We start from the raw sequence: 10,077 nt of genomic DNA on the forward strand, positions 1-10,077 counted from the left end.
CATCAGAGCCAACAAACGTGTTTTACAAGATCTGGCTGGATCAGTTCAACAGCCAGGTTAGTTATATTTTATTACATATCAAGTTACAAAAAGATTCAGGGTTGGGCAGATGAGTTATTTGGTCTTTGTGCTCTTGCTGGAATTCACGTCCCTCTTGGTCTTCTGCAGGCGGGAGAAGATCTCCTTGAACAGGGCTTTGTACTCGGGTGTGTTCTGGCTCAGCCGTCTGTCCACCTGTTCCACTTGCCTGCTGATCCCCTCCAGAGCCTCGGGAGTGGAGGGGGTTTGAGGGGGCGTAGGAGGGGTGGCGACGGCGGCCGAGGCCCCTGATGTAGAAGGCTCCACGGGAATCATGCTGTACTCCTTCATGGAGGGGTCTCTGGAGACAGGTCTAGAGGTCTGCACCCCAGCGTGGCACAGACTCTCCTCGTGCCGCCGGCACTTCCCCAGCAGCTCCTCGTACTTCTCCAGCAGGGTGTGATACTGCTCATCCACTTCCCGGAGGATAGACATGCCCCGTTTGCGCGTGCCATTGGCGTGGAGGCTGTAGCCTGCCTGGCGTCTTCCTGATGGAGCAGAGATGGCGTTCAGGGCTGTGTCGCTGCAGCTTTTCCTCACCGGTCCTCCCTGCTGTCCAGCTGCTTCTGCATCTCCCTCGCCTCCCTGGTCTAGTCCCGTTCCATCCTCTGGGGTGTCCATCTCAGGGCCGTCGCTGAGCAGCGTCTCCAAACCGTCCTCAATCAGGGACGCCCTGGACTTCCTGAGCTGCTGCATCTCCTGCAGCTCTGCTTCTAGCTCCTGGACGCGCAGCTGGCAGCCCTCAGCTCCCAGGAGGCGCTGCTCCAGACGCTCGAACTCCTGCAGCACTGCCGCGCACTCCCGCTCAGCGCTCTCGCGCTTGGATCGCTCCAAGGCCATGGCAGAGTGCAGGGATGACACAATGTCTCTGAGGCGCTCGTTTTCTTCATCCATAGGCTGTCTCTCCACAAGGTCCACACTGCCCGGGTTGGCCAGCAGGAAGCCATCCTCGTACCTGGACAAAGGTCACATCACAGGATTAGAAGCAACTGCAGTCATGGTAAAAAGTGAGGTGTGCTCACTGAGTGCATCTGCAGTGAATACGGTAAGCCACTTTAACATTTATAGTTGTGTTCCAAGCTGACAGGAGACTGTGAGGGACCTGGGAGCGCTGCACAGCTCCTTCAGGCAGGGGAACGAGTGGATGGTCTTGCGGCGCTCCTTCTTTTCTCGATGCACCCTCAGCTCCTCCAGCATCCTCAGCTCCTCCACCCGAGCCGTGAGGCTGTCCACCAAACCCTGCAGAGACTCCATGGTGCCGGTCAACCTGCGGCACACCCAAATGGCACAAGAGTGAGCACTGGTAGTAAACAGCTGATCCCTCAGAACATTTTATAGAGAACATGTGGAAGGTGGCTGGTCCACGTCTCCATGGTGTTCAGCTGGCTTGTGGCCACTCGGGATCAAAATTCTTTAACGTGATGACAAAGCAAATCAAGGTCCTCGTTGTTCTGGGGAGGATTTAACACGTCAGAGGACCTAAAGGGTTTGTTGCATCTGTAAGCACTAAAGCTTTATGGCTAGTAACATTCTTATCGTGCAGTCCTTCACACGCTTTGATTTTTAAACTATGATACATTTTCTACTTGTGCAGCTCTACAAGTGTGAAACTCCGTTTCTGTGCCATAATCACACAAATTCACAAGTGAGAGGTATTTCTGTCTTGGTGTGACCAACGTCCACCTACCAGGTGACCCCGATAAAAACTTGAGCTGGGTCGGGTCACCTGTCTATTTTCTGCTGCGAGGTCTTGCTCTCCAGAACCAGCTTTTCGTTGGTGATCTCCAGTTCTCGGGCCGTCACGTCCAGCTGTTCGTACACCTTGGCGTGCTGCTCGTTCATGTCCCTCAACGTCTCCAGCTGCTTGGAAAGGTGCTGCAAAGGTGGTTTCAAATAAAAACAAGAGCCTAGCTGATTATTTCCACCAATCTCACGTCCAGATCTGTGATATTCTAGCAAGTTGGCACATTTCAACACAAAACCCTGACAGATCGTAAAACTGGTCATTTGTTAAATTGTTTAGCTGTGTTGTCACTAAATTACTTAAGCAAAGCAAATTTATTACTTTTTTTCTGTAACTAGTTTATGAACACTGCTTTTAACGGCAGTCATGTTGGTCTTTTATTGATGTCTGATTTATGTTTGTAAACATGTTACAGTGTTCTAAACAGGATTTATAAACAGCAGCTGGAGATAGTAAATCAATGTTTATAAATAGCATTTGAAACAGTGTTTATGAATTCTATAAATAAATAAAAATAACTGTAGCGTCATGAATGGCCTCTAATTTGTGACAAAGGTCACATTTTCCCAGCTGGGTCAAGCTGGGTCGACTGTAACTTTGCCCCACAAATTAAACACGCAAGGAGCCATGATGTCTGCTGAAAATCATCTTTATCTGCTGCTGTTCCGTCCCAGGCTGAAGGACACTTCAAGTTTCTCAATAATAATTTTAAATAATAATTTTAATAAACTTTTGACTTTATTACTGTTATTACAATCATCATAATAATCTCTTGGATCAGTAAATGTACTTTAATTACTGAAATGATTTCTTATGCTTTGGGTATAATTGTGATTATGGTTGATAATCAGTTATGTGTGTTCAGCAAACCAGAAGGTCATCTTGCACGTAACCAGCCTCATTCAGAAGGGATATCCAGGGTAAGGGTAACATCATCACGTCTTTTACTCATGACCAAGCTTTCTGAGGCCGAGAGTGGGCGTGTTCTGAGGGTTTTGTTAAAACTAAATTTCCAGCAGCAAAAGTTCAGTTCTTGAACCATACGAGGAGATGAGGGAACGGCCACCCGAATCTCTACTAAGCTGTTCTGTCATGCCGATAGAATTGCCCTGAATAAACGCAATAATAACCAGCTGACCCAAAACTCCTTCAGAGTTAAGCCAGACACTCGACACCATGTACCCGCGACATCTCTGGACCAGAGGATCGGTTCTACTCGCGTCTTCTCTACCGGACCAAGTACCCTGAGGCTGACAACATCCTCCTTGACCTCCGGATACACACAGAGGGTCGTCTTGCTGGGTGAGGTAGCACACAAGATGGTGTTTGATTCTGTTCTTCTAAGAAACGACTCAGTTAGCTGCAAAACCATCATTTCCAACCCAGAACGCGCTTCTCTCGCTGAAAGAAACCTTCTGACAACATTCACACATCCAAAACTCTCATTTCCATTTTAGCTTTCATTCAGTCACAGGTTTGCCTTTAAAACAAGTTTAATATCAAATTGTCATTTCAAATTGTCATTTTTTAACATTGTTAGTAATAAATTCTTAACTTTTAAACTCTGCCTCATCTTTGAAATGAAACACAGAATGGTATAAATATTCTTTGTTATTGAATAAGCAAAGATTCCCAACTTCTGATTAAATAAATAAACTTTTGCTATTAACTTTATCTTAAATTAAACATTTATCTTTGGATTAAAATTAGACCAAGCTCGTTGGCGTATGAACTTCTATCGAGTATATAAGATCCTAGATATTTATATATAATAGAAGCTTCAGTGTTAACTCGTATGGGTCTTTCCTCAGAATCTAACAACTGATTGCAAACAGTGTTGATTCTAGTATGTAGATTAACACGCTACAACTGGGTGGTTTTGTGCAAAGTTCTGAACTGAGACAACGAGCTTATGCTACTTAGCAGCAGATTTCACATTTTTTCTTAATCAGAAAAAAGTGAAACCAACTTAAGAGATTTTAAAAATCCCACTGTTAAGCATATCCTAAACACTTTACTGCCTGGTAAGGTCCAGCCACATGTCTTCTCTACCAGATTAGCGACAAAATGATTTGTCCCAGCTCATAGCTGTTAGGAATAAATGGTTAACGTAGCACTGCTAATAAAGAAAAGTTTGAATTATTATTACTAAAAAAACATGTAATGAAAAAAAACACCCTTGGAGATTTATAGATTGATTTAAAGCTCAATGCAATCTAATGAAAAATGTCTGCTGATGCTTACGAACATCAGGACAGGTAGCAGTTGATGCGGTCATACCTCTATCTCATGCACTTGCTCCTCATTGTTGATGTACATGTGCTGCAGAGAGTCTTCCAGCTCTTTGTTGCGTTCCAGGAGAGTCTTTCCGAGCTCCGCGGCCAAGTGCAGATCTGATAGAAGTAAAGACGGAAAGAAATCAGCAGAAAGGAACACTAGACTGGTTACTGCAGCTTCTGAAGTGACTTAAAATCCACCTAAATCCACTGAAAACTAAATGCAAATATCTACATATTAGGGATGTTATTCTTTAGTGTAAAATTGACCAAAAAAGGGGATTTATGGCAACAGCAAAAGAAAATTTTATATATATATATATATATATTAGAAAAATCAAATTTAGAGTTAATTGGTTGATTCAGATGATTAGGTTAATAGCTCGTTTAGAGAACCTTTTCATGATATGCTAATTTTTTGAGATAGGAATTTTGGGTTTTCATGAGCTGTATGCCAAAATCATCAATATAGAAACAATAAAAGGCTTGAACTACTTCAGTTGTGTGTAATGAATCTAATATACATGAAAGTCTGTTTATCAGTACATTACAGACAATAATGAACTTTATCACAATATGCAAATTTTTTGAGAAGGACCTGTACATATCTACATACATACATATCTACACACACACACACACACACACACACACACACACACACACACACACACACACACAATTTAACAGCATCATTATTTTGTCACAATTACATAAATTTTTACATATTTAAAACACAAATCACACTATTATTATGCTAGCCCTAAAATAATAAAAAAGAGGCTATGGCTAATAATTAGCTTTTTGCTAACAGGTGAAAGTACAGCAAATATATCGCCATAGCCAAATAATTAGTGTAAATCACATTAAACGAACAAATCTAAAGACGGACATTAAACACAGCTTTAGTTTTACTGACTCAGTTTCGTGAACACACTAAAATGGTGAGGCTCAGAATGTGTCACACTTAAATGTCCGGGTAGAAACGTCCAACGCGTGTCATTCTCATATTTTACAGAAGATTGTTCTGATCTTTCTGCTTTGGCAGATTTTAATCAGCAAACCTTAACCCATCAGGGTCTGAAATTGAGATTTTTCCTACTCCTTAAACATTAGTAGAATCAAGAAAGGAACAAACCAATATTTTGGGTTTCAAATAACACGCTGAATCAGCGCTTTATGGGCTACAAACACCAATTTCATTTTTGTAGTTTGGTTTTTACTTGGATTTCAAACAGTATCCTGGCTTTTTTTTGTTCCTAACGTTGTTGCATATTTAAAAGAATAGTTTGTAAGGATGAACCATGTGTCGAATCGAATCTAAACAGTTTACATTATTCATCTGGTCTGGTGGAGCTCAGAAGAACTCTGCTGCCAGGCTGTGTACTCGAGGGTACCCTAACATCACAACACTGGACCAGAAACCAACAGTTACCGATGTTCATCTCTGAGCATGAAAGTTTTATCACCACGGAGGTTTTTCCTCAGAGAGAACCACCTAGAAATGAAAAAAATATATATATTGCCCCTTAAGCCCCTCCCCTTACTCCCATGACTATGGATAGAATCCACGCCTCTCATTTGTGAGCGTGCATCTGTAGCCGGCCAACAGAACTAAAAAGGTCAGTCCGCCATACATCGTAGGAGAAGTAAGTATCCTGTTTTGAAATAAAGGGCTTAATTACCTCCATCTACTCATGCCTGAAAGAATAGTCCAAAGTTGCCATTCCTGGGGTCGACACCATCTTTGTAGTTTTTCTCCATCCAGCGTCTCAACAAACGTAGAGCTCTGTGACCAGCTAGACACAAAACTGTTCGAGCCAATGGTAGACCTGCTGAGGCTACAGAGGACGTGTCCCGCCAACGTCCGTGACAGCGTGGAGGGGACTCAGTGGTGGCGCAGAAGGGGGGGCGCTATAGCTCCCCCTGGATTAGTCCTTGCACCCCCAAGTAAATATTAGATTTTTTTTTTACAATTTTATTTTATTTTAACGTGTGGATGTGATAATATTTAACATACAAAACAAAAATAATCAGTAAATTATCATATAAATAGTAAAAACTTAAACCAAAACAGGAAATTGATGCTAACCTTTGACCTCATTTTCCACCTGCGAACGAGTGCAAGGTAGAGCTAGTGGTTTTTGTTGCTCAAATTTCCACAGGTTCAGTCAGAAACGAATGAATCTTTGGAAGTGATCTCAGACCCACAAAAACCTACGAATCTGGATGAAGAGAGTCAACCCTCAACCACCGCAGCAGTTGAGGGTTTTGCCGCTGGAAATGCTAACACTAACGTTAGCTAACCTTGCAACACTATAGATGGTTTTCTGTATGGCTGTATGCGTTTATGATTTCACGGAAAAGTCAGCGATTGTTCATATGTTTATGATGCATATTAATGATTGTTTCAGGTGTTGTTGAGGTTTTGTGCACGCATGTTTTATCTGCTAGTGTTGAAGGTGTTTTAGCGAACAATAGGTACGCATGACCACTTCTTTCATAGAGCTCCGGACGTCACGTGACTCTCAGAGAGTAGACGCCATGTTGGCAGGCAACAAATGTAAACAAATTGAACGGGATCGGCTTGGATTTTACTTCGGAGTTTACTTCACACTTTAAAACTGAAGAAATCTTTTTATATAGTCAGAAATTAAATAGACTAAACATCTCCGACCCTTACCGTGCCCCTGGAACACGTTTTTAAAACGCCAGAAGCTGTCGGAGCGGACTTCTTCCCGTACCTGGCCGGGGAACCCCTTGGGATTTCCCCGGAGAAGCTGGCTCCGGCGGCTGGGGAGAGGGAAGTCAGGGACTCTCAACGCTACTGCCCCCGCAACCCGACTCCGGATAAGCGGATGAAAATGGATGGATGGATGAACAAATAACAGATTTACATGTAAGTAGTTTAAATAGAGTGCTGTGCTGTTTGAATGTATAAACTGAACGCCAAGAGAAATCACTAGTTTGATTTGTTTCCATGAATAAAATAAATATGTCAGGCTGGAACGTCTCAGGATCTGTCTGAGATCTGTCTCGGTGAGACAGATAATAGCAATCCAAAGTGCTTTTCATGTGTGATCTGACAATTGATCAACCATTGCTTAAAAATTAAATACAGCTTTGCCGGTTAATTGCTCTGATCATAAAACATGTAAACGGCAGCACGCAGAAACACGAGGCAATGTTTTACGTGATGTTTACTTGCTGCTATGAGTAATACGACAGAAAAAGCCACGCCAAAATAAGTTTAGGAAGCCCACTAAGAATCGTAATAAAAGCATTTAAAATAAATACCATACACAGTTGAGGAAACGTTGGTTTAAGTACCTGATATGAAGTGGTCGCTGCATAAGCGAAAACCTTTACTCTCGGGATCCCACAGCTTCATTTTAGCCCGGTCACTAGTGCGTTTTATTACAATGATCCAACGTTTGCGGCGCTCCGGATTTTGGGGAATCCTGTAGACGGCTCATTCCTTATGTCGTCTGCGTCTGTTCTGCATCCTGGGGCACAACAGGAATCTACCATATTTCCCGTTTGATTGAGTTTTCTGACAATAACAAATAGTCCAGCTGCGGGCTTCTGCCTGCCAAGATGGCGCCGTTTCGATTTGAACTGTTGCATGCCGGGAGAAGTGACGTCAACTCCCGGAGCTCTATAGCACCCTCAATAAAAAGACTAGCTCCTTCATAGCACCTGCAGAAAAACATTTCTGGAGCCGCCACTGAGGGGACTAGCTGATGTTATGACGAAAAATTTAAAATGGTTTAAGCTGTTTTCCAAATTAGCTATTGCAGCTTTAAGTGGAAAAATACACCATCTCCAAAACATTGGTCACATTAAATGTCCAGATTCACATAGCAGAACTCTACAAATATCAGAAATTGGAACTGGCCTGAAAAATAGTGTCTCTGCACTGCAGAGGGAGGAGAAGAAGAAGCTGTGACTTCCTGTTTAAACAAAGCAGAACTGATAATGGCCTGAAACACAGAATGATAATGAGCTGAGTGAGGAGAGAGCCACTCACACTGCTGGTTCTGTTCTTGCAACTGTCACGAGTTATGTAACGTAAGCATTATCCGTAGGGGAAAACCAACCATTAGATACCTCTGCGCTCGCAGTGATGCTCTGTGATGTGTGAATCACGCTCAGTAGCACCAACGTGACATCACCACGCCACGCCATCAGCGCGGATTTCACCTCAAGTTTCTGACAACAGAATAAGCAGTGCTGGCAGCACAGGTGTTGCATAACGACATCCTTTGAGATAAAATCCACCATGAGTGTTTGGACTTTGTGCCTCCAATCTGAGCCTGAAATCTCTGATCCAGACTGAGGAGCCTGGGGGGACTAATCAGCTCTGCTGGGGGATGTTTAACCTCTTCAAATGAGAGGAAACACACACCATCAGAAATCCACCTGCCATGATGATGCTGATGAGGCATACAGCTGATTTAGCTCTCTGGGTTAGCAGGTGATCAGGAGATGAGGGGATGTTGCAGAGCAGGACACACCAGAGCTGTCCTCTGAGGACCACTGAATCATCACTTAAAGGACACACTTCCCCATCAGTGGACATGCAATCTGATCAATTTCCTGTCTAGATGTTGTCAATCAACTCCCAAAGTAACCCGCTGATTCTAAATCCAGACATTGTCTCGATTTCCTCCCTAATAAAGACGTTTCCGCTACAATAGCCGGTGTTTTCTGACACGAGAGTACCAGAGTGTGCAGCTGAAACAGAGGCAGCATTCACCCGGTGGGAAAGCAGGACCATCTACGGGAAAATCACTGACCAGACCGACAATAATTAGCAGAAATGACGAGCAGCCAGTTTCATGGGTGGATGCGATCGCACAAAGCTGACATATGAGAGGATGCCTCACCCTGCTCCAGATCCCGCTGGTCGTACCACGGTTCCTCCTCGTCCTCCTCCGTGACAAACTCCTCCATCCTTCCCGCACGAAGCATCAATGCTGCCAGAGCTTCTCCTCCTTTTCCTACTCCGACGGCGGCGGTGTGGCCAGGGCTATGCCCGGAAGTGACAACAAACCGCCGCTCCGTTTAAGACAAACGATTAATGAAACGTTCTGGGAGCACACCTGTTTCCAGAACCTCCCGCAGGTTTGGAATACGTTACCGAACCGCACGTGCAAAGTATAAAGGCGCAGGGAGACGGGCAACGGCGCCCCCAAGGGGCGCCAGGGGTGCCCGTGGCCACCCATGGACGACCCCCCCCCCCCCCCCCCCAGCAAACGCCAGTATCAATAAATCATCTTAATATTAATGTTCACTCAAACCATAAATCGATCTTATTTATTCAAGGCATAATTGTAAAACAACATAAAAATAATACAATTAATGAGTAAAGAAATAATCAGAATGCTGCTCACCATTTAACCCTCCCACTGTCCTAATGGGTGTGACCCCGTGACGAAAGTTGACCATTGGCCAGGGTTGATGGTTTATCCCTTGGGTCCATGTGGCAGGGTTGAGGAAGAGCACCACTTCACCCCTGCCATGTGGACCTCAAGGGACAAACCATCAATCCCGCTCAATGGTCAACTTTCCTCGCGGGGTCAGCCATAAAGACATTGGGAGGGTTAAAAACTACAATTATGGTTAGTATAAGTGTGCAAATATAGGCTATATATTTCACCATTTACATTGTTTTAAAATAGTGTAACGGGTTACAATTTGTTATGGTTAGACTTATGTTGAGGGGGGGTTGGCCGGTTGTGTGGAGAAATCCGGTTCGGTTGTTTAGGAAGAGAAAACGAGATAGTTTGAACGGAGATTGTTAACGTTGTTCTTCCTGGATTTTAAGAGCAAGTCATCCCCAAAGCAACTTTTTTTTTGCTGATAAACTATATAAATGAGTGTCTAATCATGCTGTAGACACGTGTAGTCAACAATTTGGCACTTTAGTGCATCTTAGTTCAATTTAAAATATTCTGCCTAAAACTGTCACTGTTG

General features: G+C 43.7%; 1 protein-coding gene across 1 annotated transcript; it reads right to left on the reverse strand.

The window, feature by feature from the left end:
* Nucleotides 1-20: 20 nt before the first annotated feature.
* Nucleotides 21-9,203, reverse strand: cdr2l (cerebellar degeneration-related protein 2-like). Its single transcript, XM_015940640.3, has 5 exons — nt 8,988-9,203; nt 4,103-4,215; nt 1,805-1,953; nt 1,181-1,345; nt 21-1,033 (listed from the first exon to the last, which is right to left on the reverse strand). Exons 1-5 carry the CDS (start codon nt 9,070-9,072, stop codon nt 115-117), a joined length of 1,431 nt encoding a protein of 476 aa, XP_015796126.3. The 5' UTR covers nt 9,073-9,203; the 3' UTR covers nt 21-114.
* Between the last annotated feature and the right edge of the window lie 874 nt (nt 9,204-10,077).

This window comes from Nothobranchius furzeri, chromosome 12, assembly GCF_043380555.1.
Source record: "Nothobranchius furzeri strain GRZ-AD chromosome 12, NfurGRZ-RIMD1, whole genome shotgun sequence".
Lineage (NCBI taxonomy): Eukaryota > Metazoa > Chordata > Actinopteri > Cyprinodontiformes > Nothobranchiidae > Nothobranchius > Nothobranchius furzeri.